Source organism: Sus scrofa, chromosome 7 (assembly GCF_054392235.1).
Source record: "Sus scrofa isolate SSC_HxYL_T2T_F1_AM1 chromosome 7, Sscrofa_HxYL_maternal_Yorkshire_Landrace_v2.0, whole genome shotgun sequence".
NCBI classification, from domain to species: domain Eukaryota; kingdom Metazoa; phylum Chordata; class Mammalia; order Artiodactyla; family Suidae; genus Sus; species Sus scrofa.
In genome coordinates, this window is record NC_139389.1 from 121,732,375 (window position 1) to 121,753,333 (window position 20,959).

Genomic DNA, 20,959 nt, shown 5'->3' on the forward strand with positions numbered 1-20,959 from the left:
TGGAATTTTATTTATTTATTTATTTATTTATTTTTTGTCTTTTTGTCTTTTTTGTTGTTGTTGTTGTTGTTGTTGTTGCTGCTATTTCTTGAGCCGCTCCCGTGGCGGCCTATGCCAGAGCCACAGCAACTCGGGATCTGAGCCGTGTCTGCAACCTACACCACAGCTCACGGCAACGCCGGATCCTTAACCCACTGAGCAAGCACAGGGACCGAACCCGCAACCTCATGGTTCCTAGTCGGATTCGTTAACCACTGCGCCTCCACGGGAACTCCCAGGAGTGGAATTTTAAACCCATCAGTCTGGAATTTCCTCATTAACACTTATGAGGTAATCTGCATGACAGTCCCTCTTACTCTTCCCTCAAAGGAAGGTAACCTTGCCTGAAATAATCCTTTCTTTTGTTTTCAATTTTCTTGTCCCAATCCCTTTTTGCCCTTATTATTATTTATTTATTTATTTTTGGCTGCACCCATGGTATGTGGAAGTTCCTGAGCCAAACAACACCAGATCCTTAACCTGCTGTGCCACAACCGAACTCCAGCCCTTCCTGCCTTTAAAAACCTTCCATTTTGTACAATTTCTCAGAGAACTTTTTTACTTGTTAGATGGGATACAGCCTGATTCATGAATCATTTAGTAATGCCAATGAGATCTTCAAATTTAGTTGAATTTTGTTTTTTTTACGACACTGCAGTTGAGTTCCCTAGCAGGTTAAGCATCCAGAATTGTCGCTGCTGTGGTTTAAGTGGCTGCTGTGTGGAAGGTTTGATCCCTGGCCCTGGAACTTCCACATGCTATGGCTGTGGCCTAAAAGAAATAAAACCAACCCCAACACTGTGGTAAAGTCTTTGGGACAATTATGATACTGTTTGAATAACAATATAAAGCTGCTCTATATACTTTCTGCAACATCAAGCTGCTCTATATACTTTCTGTGCTATCAAAATTTGAAATAGGAAGCAAGATCTCCATTCCCACATGAATTTGCAAGAAACATTTTTTTAGAGCCAAATCTATACTTAAAGTAGGGGGTGTTGGACTACTCTCCTTGGGCAGGTTCTGAGTCTTGACTTCTGCCCCTATGCCCCAGGAGAAAGCCAAAAACAGAGCCAAGTTTAGTCAATAGAAGAAAAATGCCTTTGGGGCAAAAGTGACTTTGGCCCACTAGCACTCCTAAATTCACATTTTCTTTCAAGATTTGGCTGATAGTTTCTTACTATCTTGACTGTTCTTTGAATATTTTTAAGGTGATTTACATTTTAACCAGCAGTTTTAGTTGTTTTCAATGGAAGAGTTTATTTCCAAATAACTTGCCCCACCAATGATAGAAACAGAAGTCTGAGCAATTTTAAGTAGAGAGGGTAAGGGTTCCCTAGAGAAAGAGAAGCAGGCATGACTTTACTTGACAGAAGAGAAGCCATGTTGACCTAAGCCATTTTGTGATCTAAGCCTGGCCACAATGCTTGTCCTGGTGTAGGTCTCAGTAATTAACAATCTTAAGGAGAACAAAAGAATGCAGAAACAAATGACTGTTATCAAGAGAAGTAACCATAGCAAAGATAAGAATCTCTGTAAAGACTCGGTTCTGTTTCAATGGTAAAAGATTAGCCAGAAGCCCTCAACCCCAGATCCACAGGAACCTAAGGGATGATGATGTTGACCCTTTCTGACCTTCATGACTTCAATCAGTTAAAGCCTGTACTCTGAGGACCTTTTTTTTTTTTTTTTTTTTTTTTGCTTTCTGCCTTTTTCTAGGGCTGCTCCCATGGCACATGGAGGTTCCCAGACTAGGGGTCTAATCGGAGCTGTAGCCTCCAGCCTACCCAAAGCCACAGCAACATGGGATCCGAGCCCCATCTGTGACCTACACCACAGCTCACGGCAACGCTGGATCCTTAACCCACTGAGCAAGGCCAGGGACTGAACCCAAAACCTCATGGTTCCTAGTCGGATTCGTTAACCACTGAGCCACAACAGGAACTCCTGTTCTAATTTTATGCTGAATTTTCTTCTGCCCAAGCACCTTCATGAATATGTATGTAGCCTTAGCTTAAAACTTCCCCACTTTTGCTGTTTGGGGAGTCACTGGTTTGGGAAAGACTGCCCAGTGCTCTCCTTACTGCTGTAATAAATCCTTCCTTCTCCTGACCTTTGGTTTGTGTCTTTTTTTTTTTTTTTTTTTTTTTTTTTTTTTGGCGTTTTGGGGCTGCACCTGAAGCATATGGAGGTTCCTGAGCTAGGGGTCGAATTAGAGCTGTAGCTGCCAGCCTATACCACAGCCACAGCAAGGCAAGATCCTGCGTCCTCATGGATCCTAGTCAGTTTCTGCTGAGCCATGAAGGGAACTCCTGGCTGGTGTCTTTTGAGTCAACACTCATCAAGAGGTAAACCCAGTTTTCAAGTAACATAATTACTTTTTAAAGGACTAGCTGCCATTTTTTCAACAGTTATGCAGAGCTAGTAATAGTTGTCTTCCTAAAATAGAAGAAACTGAAACAGTTTCTAGCAAAGCACATGAGTAAAGTGTAGTCCCACAGCAAGTTTCCATTGGACACAGAGCTATAGCATCTCTCCAAAAAATGAGTAACACAAGGGTAGTAAATGGCATGACTGATTAACATACCATTTAAAAAGTCAGTATTATCTGGAAAGAATTAGGTTGCATCCCCATTTAACTTATACTAAACTTTACACACATTAGGAGTTAAACATAAAAAATAAACCCACTGGGTTTGGGATGGAAATGCTATAAAATTGGGTTGTGATGATTGCTGTACAACTATAAATATAATAAAATTCATTGAGTAATTAAAAAAAAATAAACCCATTAATGCTCTAGAAGAATATTGGAAAACTTTTTAACTTTGGGGAGGGTTTCTCCATGATAGAAAATGTATAGGTCATAAAATAAAATGTTGATAAATTCAGCTGCATAAACAAAATGACAAAAAAAAAAAAATTTTTTTTCACGGCCAAAACGCTAAGCAAAGCAAAAAAGCAAGTAACAAATTTGGTAAAAATTATTTGCAACTTACATCACAAAGGTTAATATCCTTAACATACAAACAACTGCTAAAAATAAAGAAGAAAGAGATCTACAACCCTATAGGAAAAAAAGAGCAAGAAATGTAAATAGATCATAGAAAGGATTCTAGGGAATCTTTTTTCTTTTTAGGGCCACACCCACGGTATATGGAAGTTTCCAAGCTAGGAGTCAAATCAGAGCTGCAGCTGCCAGCCTACACCACAGTCACAGCAAAGCTGTATCCTTTAATGATACTCAAGGCCAGGGATCAAATCCGCAACCTCATAGATACTAGTAGGGTTTGTTACCACTGAGCCACAATGGGAACTCCTAGGGAACTTTTTTTTTTTTTTTTGTCTTTTTGCCTTTTCTAGGGCCACTTCCCATGGCATATGGAGGTTCCCAGGCTAGAGGTCTAATTGGAGCTGTAGCCACCGGCTTACACCACAGCTCACAGCAACGCCAGATCCTTAACCCACTGAGCAAGGCCAGGGATCGAACCCACAATCTCACGGTTCCTAGTCGGATTCCTTAACCATTGCGCCACAACGGGAACTCCCCTAGGGAACTTTTAAAATCAGTAAATGTAAAAAAATTAAGCACTTTTCTTCTTTTCCTATGCAAATTATACCCAGTATAACCAAACAGTGAATGAGGAGAAATTCTCTTTATAGAAATATGGTGGCTAACAAATGAATAATGAATGATAAAGTTAGAATACCACTATCTGAAATTCTTAATAAGATAATGGATCTAGGTTATGTGTCCTCAACAAGGGTGATATTATTCCAAAGAGGCTAAAAATTAGTTCTTATGGGTAAAAATCATACAGTACATGAGTTTGTGGTTCTTTAAAGACCACAGCACAAACCCAGATATATCTACCGTGTTTTTGCAGTATTAAAATTTCATAGGGAAGGAGTGCGATTGGGGGAAAAAAGGTCTAAAAAGTCTCATTAGGAAAGCAAGTTTTAAAAAAGGTTGAGGAACACTGAACTGGATAACAAATATCAGTGGCTACTAACATGATAAAAAAGAGACTAAATATTATATACCATCAAATTAGAGACACACATTACCACTTAGGAAATATTCTTGGTGAAAACTTGTAACTTCATCTCATCAAACTTTAAATGCAACTATCAGTTTATAGGATACAGGGGAGCGAGAACATGTTAAAATAAGTATTCAATTTGCCTAATCCAGAACGTGTGGAGCTCTGGCAGGAAAATACTTAGTTTCTTCAACAAATAAACTACAAGTGGAAAAATTTAAGGGGAAGCAGGGAAGCTATGGAATAAAAGAAATTTAAAGGACATATCAACAATTGCAATAAATGGACTTTATCAGAAGGTTAATTCTAAGAAGACAAAGGAATACTGGGTGATAACAGTATTGTGGTGTTTATAGTTATCTTTTAGAGATACAAATGCAAATATTTACTGATGAAATGGGTAAAAAAGACAACATCAAAGTGGAAAAAAATAACTCATATCATCAAGCAATGGTTCCCAAACTTTAGTGTTATCATAGCTACTTGGAAGGTTTGTTAAACCACAGATTGGTGAATTTCTGACATGAGGTCCTGTATAAGGCATGATAATTTGCATTTCCTACAAGTTCCCTTGTAATACTGATGCTGCTGATCCAGAGACCACACTTTAAAAACCACTGTCAAAGACAAAAGGCTAATTGCTTTCATACATAGACAGGTACTTGATCCTATTTGAAAATAATCAGAAAAAGACCAATGAACTAGTAGAAAATAGGCAAAGAGCTTGAACAGACAGGTCATAGAAAAGGAAATACAAATGTCCTCTAAACATATGAAAACATTCTCAAGACCCCTCAGTATGAGAGGAAAGCATGTCTTCAAAACATAACAAGATATCATGACCTTTTGGGGTAATAATTAGTGCTAGAATGTGAGAAAATGGGTACTGTCACGCATTGCTGATAGGTGTGTAAATTGTTATTGCCTCTGTGAGGTGCTATCTATCAAAATTTAAAATGCATATATCTTTTGAACACTGCTAAGAATTTACCATGGAAATATTCATGTTTACACATGTACAAAATGGCAAAGGTATAAAGATATTCATTGCAAGCATTGTATTTAAAAGCACAAAACTGGAAGAACCTAAACTCCCATCAATGATGGATTAATTGAATAAATTACAGTACGCCCACCCAGTGGAATATTATATAGGCTGTTAAAAAGAATGAGGTAGTTCTGTACATTCTGACATAGACAAACTCCAACTTGGGTTTTTAAGAGAAAAACCTAAATCTTATAAATATTTAATGCTAAGTACCTATTATGTTTATTTGTTATACCATAAACTGATAAAATTTAAATCTAAGTATTTTTAAAGTTTTTCATATGTTTATCTAAGGATAAATTCCAGCCTATGCAATTACTTTATGATTTGCTTACCTGACTGAACGATCATCACTTCCAGTCACAGCCAAAGGTTTAGTAGGATGGACGGCAAGTGCCCAAAGTTCACCTTCACAATGCCCTTGCATAATCAGGAAAGGTTTGTTTCTTTCATGCACCACAATTTCAAAAATTTCACTGTCCTGTGTTCCAACCAGAATGTGGTCACCTCGCCAACAAACACTCCTTACAGACAAACCTAGTCAAAATTGAACTGTATTTAAGATCAATACTATAATAATAGAATGCCAATCTGCCTAAACCGCTACTAAGTTTTGTACTTTTTACACCTGAGATGTAAGATAAAACGAATCTGCAAGTCTTGGATCCACATATTTTCTTCATTTATCCATGCTGTTTTCTATGTGGAATATATCTCTTTTTATGTATCTAATTTCTACCCATCCTTCAAGACATATATTCTTCTTCCTTATTAGACATCAGTCATAGTCTGATCATTTCTTTAGCCAAAGTCTAATAACACAGTTTGCATCATCCAAAAAGTAATTATTCAGTAACTACCCTCATAAAATTGTATTCTTCTCTTACAAATCTCATTTTTCATGTATCTGTAATTTCATTTCTTCAATGTGCTCATAAAACTATTAAGAAGAGAGATTTTTACTTTTCTGTACACAATCACTTTTGTAACCTCTGGAAAGCTAGTGTTTTCCTCAGTTTCCTCATCTGAATAGCACAGTGTCCAACATTAAGGTGCTGTGTAACTTACAATGTTGTGAGAATCTAGTAAGAAAAAGTGTCAAATTGCTTTGTAAACTTTAAAGTACAATAATGTTCAGCAAAACTAATGAAAACAGTACAGCAGTTAACACTTCCTGGATGATTATTATATGGCAGACACTCCTCTAAATATTTTACATATATTAGCTCATTTAATCCTCTGAGATAGTTTTTCTTATTTTCATTTTATAGTGAAAGGTCACAAATCTAATAAGTAACTGAAATATGGCTTAAAATAGACCTGTGTAACTTCTAACCCTATTCTCATAATAACACACTAGTGGATAATTTACCTTTATAGTGAAATATTATGCTTTATCTTATTTATTTTATTTCTTTTTAAAGCCACGCCTTTGGCATATGGAAGTTCCCAGGCTAGGTGTCAAATTGAAGCTGCAGCTACCAGCCATAGCCATGCCAGATTCAAGCTGTGTCTATGACCTATACCGTAGCTCACAGCAACACCAGATCCTTAACCCACTGAGTGAGGCCAGTGATTGAACTGGTATCCTCATGGATGCTAGTCGGGTTCATAACCCGCTGAGCCACAGTGGGAACTCCAAGATTCTGTTTTATTACATCAATTTTTTACAAATCCCCCAAAGAAAAAGTTACCTCCAGATTACTGACAAATTTGAATGAAGGAAAAACACATCTACATGCATTTAAATCACCTAAACAAAAGTTCCCCTAACCCTCAACACACTTTAATTTCAACAGTTTATTCGCTAAACAGTTACATTTATTATTCTATTTTTTTTTTTTTTTTTTGTCTTTTTGCCATTTCTTGGGCCGCTCCTGCGGCATATGGGTGGTTCCCAGGCTAGGGGTCTAATCAGAGCTGTAGCCGCCAGCCTACGCCAGAGCCACAGCAACACAGGATCCGAGCCTCGTCTGTGACCTACACCACAGCTCAGGGCAACGCCGGATGGTTAACCCACTGAGCAAGGGCAGGGATCGAACCCGCAACCTCATGGTTCCTAGTCGGATTTGTTAACCACTGCGCCACGACGGGAACTCCCTATTATTATTCTAATAGTAAAATATTTTCAAACTCTAAGGTTACCAAGGTAAGTACCTATCACATCTCTCTGCAGGTCCTATTATAACAGGCATAAGACATGAAAAGAATCTTTGTCATAACAGTAAACATAGACTGTCTTTAGGCAAAATTTCTCCTCTTTAGCAGAAGGATTTTAATTAAATGTATACATTATGGAGGGGCAAATATAAGTCTTATTTACATTTATAAAACATACTTTTAAGTTTACTGAAAGAACAGACAATCCTTGGTACGTTTAGAATTTGCCTAGTAATGAGGTATTTCTTATTACCTTTGTATCCCTGGTCTGTCTCCCTGAGATCAATCACAGTAATTGGTTTAAAAGTTAAATCCCAAAGACGAATACAGCCATCTCTGCCACCAGTAGCAAAGCCTTCTTCACAAGCATTCATGCTAAAAATTCCTGCCTAAAAGAAGTAATAAAATAATTTAACAATACATACTTTTAAATAAAATCTACTATATATGAAGGTAGAAAACCACTTAAAATTTTGTTGATATGACATAGGAATAAACAAATACATCAGAAAACACAAATGATGATCTAGAAATAAACCTATGTATATACAGGGTCTCAATATACGACCAAGGTGGTATTTAATGACATGGGCACAACATAAAAGAAAATTAAGCTAAACCTTATACCATATATAAAAGTGAATCCTGGATAGACAATATAATTCTAAACATAAAAAATAAAATAAATACATTAAAAAAGAGTCAGAATAACACTTATGTAACTTTGGGCTGTGAGAAAACTTTTTATGCATGGCAGGTTACCCATAAGATGTAAAGGAAATTTTTTCAATTTTTCATATGGAATAGATATCATAACTAAAAACAAACAGAGTGGGGATGTATCTGCAACGTGTATGACTGTCAAAAGGTAAATATCCCTAATATAGTCAAAAGGCTAATATCCCTAATATACAAACAAAGAAAATCCAACAATAACAAAAGAGGAAAGGATAAGAAAAGCCAATTAATAGAAAAGGACATTGAAGTACAGGTTACCCTTGAACAATGCATGGGTTAGAAATGCCCACCCTTTGCCTAGTTGAAAATTACAGTATAACTTAAGAGTCATCCCTCTGCATTTGAGGTTCCTCCGTATCTGAGGTTCCATGGTATCCGTGGATTCAACCAACCATGAATTGTGTACTACTGTAGTTTTTACTACTTAAAATAATAATCTGCATAAAAATGGACCCTTGCAGTTCAAACCCATGTTGTTTAATGGTCAACTGTAGTCAAAAAAAAAGAAACTTCACAGATAGGAAAGAAAATTGAAACAAAAAGTCACTATTTTTTCACCCAGAAGACAAGCAAAACTGTACAACAGTGGTCATTCTGTGCTGAGAAGTATGAGGAAGAAACTGGTATTTCTATATATGGATGGCACAACCTTTGCCAGAATCTGCTATTTCTGGTTTTTCAGGCATTTTGCTTAAAACAAGTCCTGCCCTAAGTGGTTCTTTTTTTTTTTTTTTGTCTTTTTGTCTTTTGTTGTTGTTGCTATTTCTTGGGCCGCTCCCGCGGCATATGGAGGTTCCCAGGCTAGGGGTCCAATTGGAGCTGTAGCCACCGGCCTACGCCAGAGCCACAGCAACATGGGATCCGAGCCGCGTCTGCAACCTACACCACAGCTCACGGCAACGCTGGATCGTTAACCCACTGAGCAAGGGCAGGGACCGAACCCGCAACCTCATGGTTCCTAGTCGGATTCGTTAACCACTGCGCCACGACGGGAACTCCCCCTAAGTGGTTCTTTAACATACTTAATATGTAGTATATATTTAATAGTGGTTCATATTAATATATTTAATAGCTTTTCTACCTGAGATCTTCCTGCCAACAATAAAGCAGCTCTGTGCTGTTAAGCTCCCTTCACTATGTGAGGGATTCAACTGCTAAAATGTTCAAATCAGAAAAGGTTTAAATATCAGATTTTTCCCCTGATTTAATAATTTATACAAAAATCTCATGAAGTAAAAATTAAATTCCTTTTTCACTCGCTTAATGAATCAATGATATTAAAGTAAAAAAGTTAATTTAATCTAAAACTATCCCCAAATTTCCAACTGGTAAATTAACCACAAGAGCACTAGTTCTATTCTAATGTGGTTAATCTAGAATACTTTCAGGTTAAATTTTTTTTTTTTTTCTTTTTAGGGCCACACCTATGGCATATGGAGGTTCCCAGGCTAGGGGTCAAATTGGAGCTATAGCTGCTGGCCTACACCACAGCCACAGCAACACTGGATCCCTGACCCACTTATTGAGGCCAGGAATCGAACCCATATCCTCATGGATACTAGTCAGATTCCTTTTCACTGTACCACAATGGCAACTCTCTCTCTCTTTTTTTTTCCTTCAGGTTAAATTTAACAAGCTTTTTCCAAAACTAAAAAAGGCACCATACTAAAGCAATGGTTTGAATAAAATACCAATTATACTAATTTAATTGCACAACGTTTCTTCATTGAAGTCTTGAAAACAAACAGACAAGTTCAATTGCAACAGCACTTTTCAAGTAACTAGACTGATCAGACATCTGCTATATTATGGAACCTTTTGTTCTAAGACAAGAAGGTGAGCAGTTAAGGTCTACAAGTGTTCAAAATATTTAAATATACTTACAGTATGAGCTCCTTGTATTGTTCGTATAAGATTGATTCCTTTCCAAACATATATATCCCCATTGAGTGCACCAGAATATGTTAATTCATCCCTTGCACAGGCCAGGCACAATATTGTCTGAAGGTCACCAGTCTTACCAAAGACCCCTCGTTTCGGGGTCAGAGCATTTCCACATAAATTCCAAAACTAAAAAGAACACAGGATAATCAAATTACTAAAGAATGCCCATAATATAATGCAAAAAATTTCCAATACTCTGATATTACACTCGAGCTGGAGATTAGAAATTACCTAAGCAAGTCCATTATTTTACAACAGCATTCAGCGTTCACACCCCCATCTGAGTGTTGGCATTAGCAGTGTTAGAGCAGATAAATCACTGATTTCAATCCTTACTGTAAGATTAAGGGGGGCTGAACTAGATTATTTTAAAAATATGCTGTTTTCCGGAAAAAAACCACATAAACTCAGATAAGGAGTTGGGGATGGGTTAGCAATGAAAATGAAGGTAACGGGAGTTCCCATCGTGGTGCAGTGGTTAACAAATCCGACTAGGAACCATGAGGTTGCGGGTTCGGTCCCTGCCCTTGCTCAGTGGGTTACTGAGATCCAGCGTTGCTGTGAGCTGTGGTGTAGGTTGCAGACGCGGCTCGGATCCCATGTTGCTGTGGCTCTGGCGTAGGCCGGTGGCTACAGCTCCGAGTGGACCCCTAGCCCAGGAACCTCCATATACTGCAGGAGCAGCCCAAGAAATAGCAAAAAGACAAAAAAAAAAAAAAAAAAAAAAAAAAGAAAAGAAAAGAAAAGAAAATGAAGCTAACATTAATTTCTTCATATTGGCAGTCACGTTTCCAATGCTCAACAGCCACAGAGATGCAGTATTTATGGAACATCACTGATCTGAGTCCCAGAATAATGGTTCTTAACTCCTGCTGAATACTGAAATCATTTGGATACCTGGGCTGCACTCTCCAGGGACTGTCTCAATTTATTTCAGTGGAGGCTCAGGAGTATGATTTAATTCTCCCTCAAGTGATTTTCATTTGCAGCCAAAGTTTAGAATCATTGATTTAGAATTATAGACTGAAACTGGGAAGAGAACCAGCTACACTTAAGCACAGAAATCACAGATCTTTTAAATTTAAAAATCATAAAGCTTCACAGATTAAAGCATTCATTAGCTGTTTGGATAGATAAGTATCATAATTTTTAGTTCTTTGAGGCTTCAGATTTAAACTTGAATCTTTAGAACTTAAAATGAGATCTTGGAGTTCCCATTGTGGAGCAGGGGAAACAAATCCAACTAGGAACCATGAGGTGGCTGGTTCAATCCCTGGCCTCGCTCAATGGGTTAAGGATCCAGCGTTGCTGTGAGCTGTGGTGTAGGCTGCAGACGTGGATCGGATCTGGCATTGCTATGGCTGTGGTATAGGCTGGCAGCTACAGCTCTGACTGGACCCCTGGCCTGGAAACCTCCACATGCCTTGGGCGTGCCCTGAAAAGCAAAAACAAAACAAAATAAAACAAAAAAATAAAAAAATAAATGAGATCTTGAAGATCAGGTAAGATCTTTAAGTATATAATATTAATAAATTACATTATTTAAGTGGTAATTTACTTATAAAGTTGAACTTATTCTCTGTGCCTAATTCCTTTACACAGGACTATTTAATGTGTATACCCCTGCCCTGCCCCATATTCATTTGTCTCTGTCTGCAAACACTAAAATTTACCTGAATCCACGTAAAAGAACAAAAACCCAGTCATGAGGATGTATGTTTGACTTCCCCATCTTCTTCCAAAAATGAACAAACCATTCCAAATGTATATCTCTCTTACTTTTAAGCTTTATACGTAAAGGAAAATATCAGAAAGCAACATACTAAATCTTTTTTTCATCCATTTCTCTCTCTCTATAATATCTATAAATATCCTAGATCGTAGTGTGATATGTGTAGTGGCAGAGAGTAAGTAAACATGACTATTACAAGATATGACCCTTCTAGTACCTTGATATGTTTTACACCACAGCTGACAAGTTTATTTGGCTGGTACAAATCCCAAGAAATATCAAATATCTGTAAACAAATGAGATTCATGATTAAAATACTTATCTTCAGAACCATTTAAGAATCCTGTCCAAAAGACTAAAACACTTTAGTCATAAAACAATATTCCTCAATAAATAATAATCAGAATCCTACACTTCAAAATCATATTAGAAATAAAGTAAATATGTAAATGACATGGAACAAAAACTATTTCTTAGTTTCTATGAACTGTATGAAGCAACTGCATGAAATGGAATGAAAATTAACACTTCTCATTTCTTTTTCGGCCACAGTGTGGCGTATGTAGTTCCTGGGCCAGGGATCAGATCTGAGCCGCAGCTACAACCTAAGCCACAGCTGCGGCAATGCCAGATCCTTAGACCACCCTGCTGGGCCAGGGATGAACCTGCGTTCCAGCACTCCCAAGATGTCACTGATCCTGTTGCGCCACAGTGGGAACTAACACTTCTATTTTTAATTTAAAAAAACTTTTGGTCTATAAGTAATGAGAATGATTCAACACAACTAGGGCATGAAGCAGGTATCTGCATAATTTCTACAGAGGAAAGATAATGAACAGAATATACACTGAACACATACAGCTAAAAATAGGGAACATTTTTATAGCTTTCTATCATATAGAACTACTTACATAAGAGACCAAAGAACTATTTCACAGTAAAAATTTTATTTCTCATTTTCAGTTTTATTATTTATGGGTCAAAAAAAAGTAACTTAAATTTTGGAGATCCCCAAGTTTCATTTTTTTCCCAAATTTCCATAAATTATAAATACACATGAATAATTTTTGTTACAAAATCAAACAAGAAAAAACCCTAATGAAATAAGATATGCATTAGAAATATGTACTTTAACAATAAATAAAAGAAAATTTAATATTTGAAAAATAATTTCATAGGAAAAAACAACTCTGCTATCTGGTAGTCTTCACCATTATTTCTTTGACACCTGGCTACATGATCAACTAAGATGCTACTACCTCTAAAAATTTATAAAGTGATAGTCTTTAATGATACTCAAGAAAAAATACATCTTATAAATTAATGTTTAACAACTCACCCTAATAAGATTTAATGAAAAACATATTGATGCACTGTTAAAATACTAACCACAGGAGAGTTCCAATTGTGGTTCAGCGGAAACAAACCTGACTAGTATCTATGAGGACATAGGTTCAATCCCTGGCCTTGCTCAGTGGGTTGAGGATCCGGCAATGCTGTGAGCTGCGGTATAGGTAGCAGACACAGCTCAGATCCTGTGTTGCTGTGGCTGTGGCATGGGCCAGCAGCTGTAGCTCCAATTTGACCCCCAGCCTGGGAATTTCCATATGCTGCAAGTACATCCCTAAAAAGCAATAAAATAAAATAAAATAAAATAAAATACTAACCACAAAAATACTTCAAAAAATTCCAGGAGTTCCCATCATGGTGCGGCGGAAACAAATCCGACTAGGAACTGTAAGGTTGCAGGTTCTATGCCTGGCCTCACTCAGTGGGTTGAGGAACCAGCACTGCCATGAGCTATGGTGTAGCAGGTCACAGATGTGGCTTTGATCTGGCATTGCTGTGGCTCTGGCATACGCCAGCAGCTGTAGCTCCGATTCGACCCTTAGCCTGGGAATCTCCGTATGCCACAGGTGCGGCCCTAAAAAGCAAAAAAAAAAAAAAAAAAAAATCCAGTAAGAGTATCATCTTTCATAATAACTAAATTGAAAGTACTAATGTTTGAGATGCTTTGATCTAAGTAAGTCAGAATATACAATTGTCTAATAAAATGTACCTAACACTTTAATAATTATCCAAATTGTGTTTGTATACAATAGGCCCCTCTGAGAATCTGCTGAAAACTGAGTTTATTTTCCAAGATACAAATACATAAACAAATTTTTATACAGCTTTCACAGATTGATAGATTCCTCCTGAATACAATCAATGACTATACCTCCTGTGCTGTTTCAGGTTAGGATTTTACCATACATCAGAAAAATCAGGAGTTCCCACTGTGGCACAGTAGAAATGAATCCAATGAATCCAATGGGGATGTGGGTTAGATCCCTGGCCTCGCTCAGTGGGTCAGGGATCCGACGTTGCCATGAGCTATGATGTAAGTCGCAGATGTGGCTTGGATCCCAAGTTGCTTATGGCTGTGGTATAGGCTGGCAACTGCAGCTCCGATTCATCCCCTAGCCTGGGAACCTCCATATGCCACGGGTACAGCCCTAAAAAATTAAAAAAAAAATTAAAAAAAAGACATTTTAAAAGAGTTTATGGCAAAATTTGTGATGCATTTTTACAAAAGTAGTATGGTATTTAATTAAAAAGCTGACTACAAGGTATTCATTGCATAAATTTCATACAACTTGGAATAGGAATACTTTTTTTTTTTTCTTTTTAGGGCTGCACTTGTGGCATATGGAAGTTCCTAGGACAGGGGTCGAACCTGAGCTGCCACGGCCAGTCTATGCCAAAGCCACAGTGGCTGAGCCACATCTGTGACCTGTGTTGCAACTTGCAGCAACGCCGGATCCTTAACCCACTGAGCAAGGCCAGGGATGGAACCCACATCCTCATGGACACTATGTTGGTTTCTTAACCCGCTAAGCCACAATAGGAATTCCAGGACTACTTAACTTATTTCCAAAGTAAAAAACATTAGGTCTCTAAAAACCTTAGTATTAGTCCATAATTAGTTACAAAGCAACACTACATACCTTAACTATGGTTTGTATATAATAAATTAGTGATAAACCAAACTAAATAGAGCCTAGGCATGAACCATTCAATTTTTAAATTTAGGTTTTAATTATGTAAAATTCATCATTTTTGCTGAAGCAAACACTAGGTTAAAGGTTTTATGCTAACACTATAAATATCAAATCATCTTTTTGAGTACTACAATACATATATGTATTTTAAAACTGTATGAGTATTTATAATTACACTTTAAATTTTTAATTACATATGAAAAATTAGCAATAACAAAACACAGAAACTTAAAATATCCTGACTCTTCTCTGGCCTCTTCCCACCCAGTACCCATTACAGGAGAATACTTACTCTATCTGTGTGACCTGGAGCCATAGATAACATTTTCCCTCTTTTCCAATCCCAAACACAAACTGCATTCTTTGAATCAAGTCCAACTGAAACCAAGCGCTGAATTATGTCCAAGAAGTTCAGAGAGAATAAAAAGACAAACGATAAAAAAAGGAACCAAATTATAAATGGCAAACAAATTCTACTTATGGGTATTATAAATATCAAAACTTACACATTTGTATTTTACAGACATCATAGAGAAAGGCTGGATGTATTTCATCTTGCTAATATTTGCACATATGTGTGGTTCTTCACATTAAGAAACAGAAGACTTCCATTTCTAACAGTAGGACTGACAAAATACCCTAAACATCTTCCCTGCCAAAAACTAAAAATGCTAGATAAAATGTTAAAATATCTTTTTAAATGCTCTGTTGAACTCTCAAGGAATTACGACTTCTGCTAACAAAAATAAAGTGATTTTCTATGGGAATCCTGGAAGGTAAGAGAGTTTCTACACCCCTTTTCTAAAGGTATCAGCTAACTCCAGGTAAGCCTGATTTTTGTTCTGTAGGCTGAATAGAAATAGGAGATAAAGTTCAGGGCCTGCCCAAGGTTGGGATTTGAATTCCAGACCTTCAAAGCAGTAAATTCTTCAGTTAGGAGAAAATAAGAAACCACCCCTTTTCAAAGAAAAGCACAGCAATGCATGAAAGGGGAGAAAAATTTTCCTGAAAATATGTAGTCACAAGCAACCTTCATATAGTGGTATAGCCTAAATCCACATTAACCATGAATCCTTCAAATGAAAATTTTCATTTAGAGTGATCCCAAGGGTTACAGAGTTTTCAAACGTTTTCAATAATGGAGCACAGGCAAAAATAAATATTATGTGGAAAACCAATAACTCATTCCTCAAGGAATTCCTACAAGTAGAAGTTCAATAAAAATAAACTTTAAAATGAGCAAACCCCCATACCCAATTACTGGAAGATAAAGAAAGAAGGGACCATGAGTGAGAATAAAGAGACAGAGTTGAAAACAGGAGACAGTGAGATAGAAATATGAAAGAAGTTTAAAAAAACGTAAGAGTGGCCCTCTAGCCATGAGGAAGAAACAGAATCTGAACTTGCTCCCGTGCCATAAATGGTTGGAAAACTGTACAAAATTATAAAAGAAATATTTTAGACATTCATAACAGGAAGTACTGTAAACTCTGAATGAGGGAGAAGCAAACAAGGTAAGTTCTGCAATTGTCTCAGCCTTCATCTAGAAGGCAATTTTCAGACTATAGTATAGAAAGGTAGAAGCCAAATAAAGCCCAGAAGACATGCTGATTTGAGAAGATAGAGCCTGGAGTTTAGAGATGGCTGGAATTTGCAAAGCAGAGAAAGCTCTCTAGAAAATCTCTTTCTGGGTCCCCTTGAGAACATCAATTTTCACATGCACAGGGTAAAATCGATGAGGCCATGCAAAGAACAAATTCTAAAAAAAGAAGAATTCCTAGGGAGCTGCAGCCAAACAAGTCCCAGAGAGTACAAAGAGTTAGCATCACTCAAATTCCCAACACAAGAATGGAGATATATCATTGAATACATGTGTGTATTAAGTAGAGATTCCAGGAGGGTCGCACTAGAGTAGTGGACTTAAACCAGTAGTCCTAGAGGAAAAGCTCCACCCCTGACCAAGAAAAGGCTTGAAAGCAAGCTTTGCAAAAGAATCACACTGATCCAAAAGGAACTTAACTACCTGTAAGAACAATGTCCAAAATGCTTTAAAGCGATACAACAAAATCCAGCATCCAGAATGTAATATACACAATGTTCAGTATCCAATAAAAACTTACTGGATATGTTTTACAAAAAGATGTAAATGTGACCAATAGCCAAAAGGAAAATCAATTAATAGAAACAGACCCAGGAATTACAGGGAAGATTAAATTAGGGGACACTGACTGTTGAAATGGAAATGTTCAAGATGCTCAAGAATTTTTTTGGGGGGCTGCACCCACAGCATATAGAAGTTCCCAGGCCAGGGATCAAATCCATGCCACAATGGCAACCCAAGCCACTGCAGTGACAATGCCATATCCTTAAACCACTGAGCCACCAGGGAACTCCCAAGAATTATTTTAAAACAGACAAATAAAAAAAAGAGAAATTGAATATATGAAAGAAAAATATGTTGAACTCATAAAGATAAATGTTAATTATCTGAAATGAAATTTCACTCTGAAAGATTAAGACAATTAAGAAAAGATAAACGAACTTGAAGATATAGCAATACAAACTATCAAAAAGAAAAAAAAATTAAGAGTTTTAGTTACTTCTAGAAAAATATCAAGTGGTCTAATACCAATAACTTTGATTCCAAAAGGAGAAGAAAGATGGAAGAAAAGAAAAACAAAACAAACCTATGGAAATAATGGCCAAAATTTTCTCAATTTGATAAAAACAAATGAACCCACAAATCTAAGATTCTCAATAAACTTCAAGCAGGATAATCAAACACACAGGAAAAAACAAATCAACAAACATGGTCATCAAACTTCTGAAACCAGTGCTAAGGAGAAAAATCTTGAAAGCAGCCAAAAAAGACGACAATTTTGGTGTGTAGAAACAAAGATTAAAAAATTATTCTCAGAATTCCCGTCATGGGAGTTCCCGTCGTGGCGCAGTAGTTAACAAATCCGACTAGGAACCATGAGGTTGCGGGTTTGGTCCCTGGCCTTGCTCAGTGGGTTGACGATCCGGTGTTGCCGTGAGCTGTGGTGTAGGTTGCAGACAGGGCTCAGATCCCATGTTGCTGTGGCTCTGGCGTAGGCTGGTGGCTACAGCTCCGATTGGACCCCTAGCCTGGGAACCTCCATATGCCGTGGGAGCGGCCCAAGAAATAGCAACAACGACAAAAAGACAAAAAAAATAAAATAAAATAAAATAAATAAATTGGCAAGAGTTAAAAAAAAAAAAAAAGAATTCCCGTCATGGAGCAGTGGAAACGAATCAGACTAAGAACCATGAGGTTGCGGGTTCGATCCCTGGCCTCACTCAGTCGGTCAAGGATATGGCGCTGCCGTGAGCTGTGGTGTAGGCTACAGACACGGTTCGGATCCTGCATTGCTATGGGTGTGGTGTAGGCCTGTGGCTGTCTGATTAGACCCCTAGCCTGGGAACCTCCGCATGCTGTGGGTGAGGCCCTAAAAAAAAAAAATTATTCTCAACTTCTCATCTGAAGCTATGCACATTAGATGACAGTGAATAACCTCTTTAAAGTGCTGTGGGGGAAAAAGTCAACATAGAATTGCATATTTACCAAAAATAATCTTTTGGAAACTAGGTCAAAATTAAGTCTTCTTAAGTAAATAGAGACAATTATCATCAACAACAAACGTGCAGCATAATATATGATAACAGAAGTTTCTTTAGGCAGAAGGAAAATGATACCAAAGAGAGACTTAATTTAAATTAAGTACCCAAATGGTAAATATGTAAATAAATCTTTTCAACTTTCTTTGATAACTGTTTAAGGCAAAAATAACACCAGATATTATGACGTTTACAAAGCATGTAAAATGAATGAAAATGAAAGACAGAAAATTAATGACAGTAGCAAAATAAATAGAGAAAAAAGAAACAGCAGAATATGTATTTTTATATTAACTTCAAAGTGTACCAGAAACTTCACAAAGACCACAAAAGTTTGAATCATAAAATAAGCCAAAACAAATTTAAAAAAATTAAAATAGAGAGTATATTCTCTGATAAAGACAGAATTAAATCGGAATAAGAGAAAGTTATGCAGAAAGTCCTCCAAATATATGTCAACTACAATACAATTCTAAGTAACTGAAGAGTTAAAGAAATCACAAGGACCAACCTACAACACATACTTTGAAAAGCACTGGTTTAGAAGCAGGGGGAAACTATAACCCTCAGGCCTGCACCCTATTTCCATAAATTGAATTTTACCGGAACATAGCCACACCCATTCTTTTCTAAGCTGTCTATGACTGCTTTCAGACTACAATGCAGACCTGGAGTAGCTGTACAGAAACCTTATGGCTCACAAACTTATTTACTACCTGACTTGCTAGAGAACGTTTTACCAACATCTGGTTTAGAGCATAAGTTCTGGTACCAGACTGCCTACTGTTTAAACACTAGCTCCATCTCTCACTAACTGGATGACTATGGGCAATTGTTTAGCCTCTTTGTACCTTAGTTTCATCAACTGTTAAGTGAGGATAACAAAAGAACCTTATAGGGTTAATATAAGATTTAACATTTATAAAGGAGTTAGAAAAGTACCTGGCACATGGGTAATGTTACATAAATGACTGTTAGCATCATTCTTATGTTTACAATAAGCATGAACTAACTTTAAGAACCCATGCCCTCTACCTATCTGAATGAGAAATCCATTTATAAACCTAGTTAAGTTTCTGCAAATTATTATCATTTAAATCCCCAAACGGGTAAAGTGAATAGCTCACATAAAAAGATAGAGTACAGTTTGTATCTGAAACTCCATCCAATCACACTAGCAGAAAGCCCAAGTGTAGAAGAGGCGATTTGTTCCTCCTGGGAGTCTTTAATATTTGGAAACCAGAGCGTATCAGCAAATACTTAGCTAAAACAAAGATATGTACCTCTTGCTAAAGCATACTGTGTAGAGATTAAAATTTTATCAAATAAGGAATTGTTAGAGAGGCACTGTTAGTGAGGAATTGTTAGAGAGGCACTGCCCATTCTATCAACGCCTCTTCTCTTTGGCTAAGCTCATCACAAACACAGTGATCTCAACTGGCCCAAAGCTTTATTTATTTTATTTCATTTTTGAGCTTTTATTTATTATAATTGATTTTAAATGTTCTGTCAATTTCTGCTATACAGCAAAGTGACCCAGCCATACATCTATGCACACTCTTCTCAGGTTATACTCCCTCATGTTCTATCACAAGTGACTGGATATAGTTCCCTGTGCTGTACCGCAGGACCACATGGCTCATCCATTCTAAATGCAATAGTTTGTATCTATTAACCCCATATTTCCAGTCCATCCCTCTCTCTCCCTCCCCCTTGGCAACAACAAGTCTGCTCTCCATGTCTGAGTCTGTTTCTGTTCTGCAGATAGGTTCATCTGTGCCATATTTTAGATTCCACAAATAAGTGGTATCATATCTGTCTTTCTCTTTCTGACTTACTTCACTCAGTATGAGAATCTCTAGTTCCATCCATGTTGCTGCAAATGGCATTTTGTTCTTTTTATGGCTGAGTAGTTTTCCACTGTGTGTATGTACCACATCTGCTTAATCCACTCATTCAACTGTCGATTGACATTTAGGTTGTTTCCATGTCTTGGCTATTGTGAATAGTGCTGCAATGAACATAAGGCTGCATGTGTCTTTGTGAATGAAAGTTTTGTCTGGATATATGCCCAGGAGTGGGACTGTTGGATAATATATGGTAGTTCTATATTTAGTTTTCTGAGGTAACTCTATACCATTTTTCACAGTGATTGTACCAATTTACATTCCTATCAACAGTGCAGGAGGGGAGTTCCCGTCATGGCGCAGTGCTTAACGAATCCGACTAGGAACCATGAGGTGGCAGGTTCGATCCCTGGCCTTGCTCAGTGGGTCAAGGATCCGGCATTGCCGTGAGCTGGGGTGTAGGTCGAAGACGAGGCTCGGATCTCACGTTGCTGTGGTTCTGGCGTAGGCTGGTGGCTACAGCTCTGATTTGACCCCTAGCCTGGGAACTTCCATATGCCATGGGAAAGGCCCAAGAAATGGCAAAAAGACAAAAAAAAAAAAAAAAAAAAAAAAAGAAAAAGAAAAAAAAAACAGTGCAGGAGGGTTCCCTTTTCTCCACACCCTCTCCAGCATTTGTTATTTGTAGTCTTATTAATGATAGTCATTCTGACCAGTGTGAGATT

At 37.3% G+C, this 20,959-nt stretch overlaps 1 protein-coding gene across 23 annotated transcripts in view; it reads right to left on the reverse strand.

Moving 5' to 3' along the window:
• The window catches only part of EML5 (EMAP like 5), a 195,272-nt gene that overhangs the window by 132,152 nt on the left and 42,161 nt on the right, over positions 1–20,959 (reverse strand). For all 23 annotated transcript variants that reach the window (XR_014811251.1, XR_014811248.1, XR_014811250.1 and 20 more), the window contains 5 exons: positions 15,041–15,139; positions 11,922–11,990; positions 9,913–10,098; positions 7,544–7,679; positions 5,466–5,667 (listed from right to left, as the gene is read on the reverse strand). Coding sequence is in view for 10 of the 23 variants with exons in the window: in XM_084969970.1 (XP_084826096.1) it covers positions 5,466–5,667; positions 7,544–7,679; positions 9,913–10,098; positions 11,922–11,990; positions 15,041–15,139 (692 nt within the window). In the remaining 13 variants the exon portion in view is untranslated. The remainder of the gene's footprint in view (positions 1–5,465; positions 5,668–7,543; positions 7,680–9,912; positions 10,099–11,921; positions 11,991–15,040; positions 15,140–20,959) is intronic.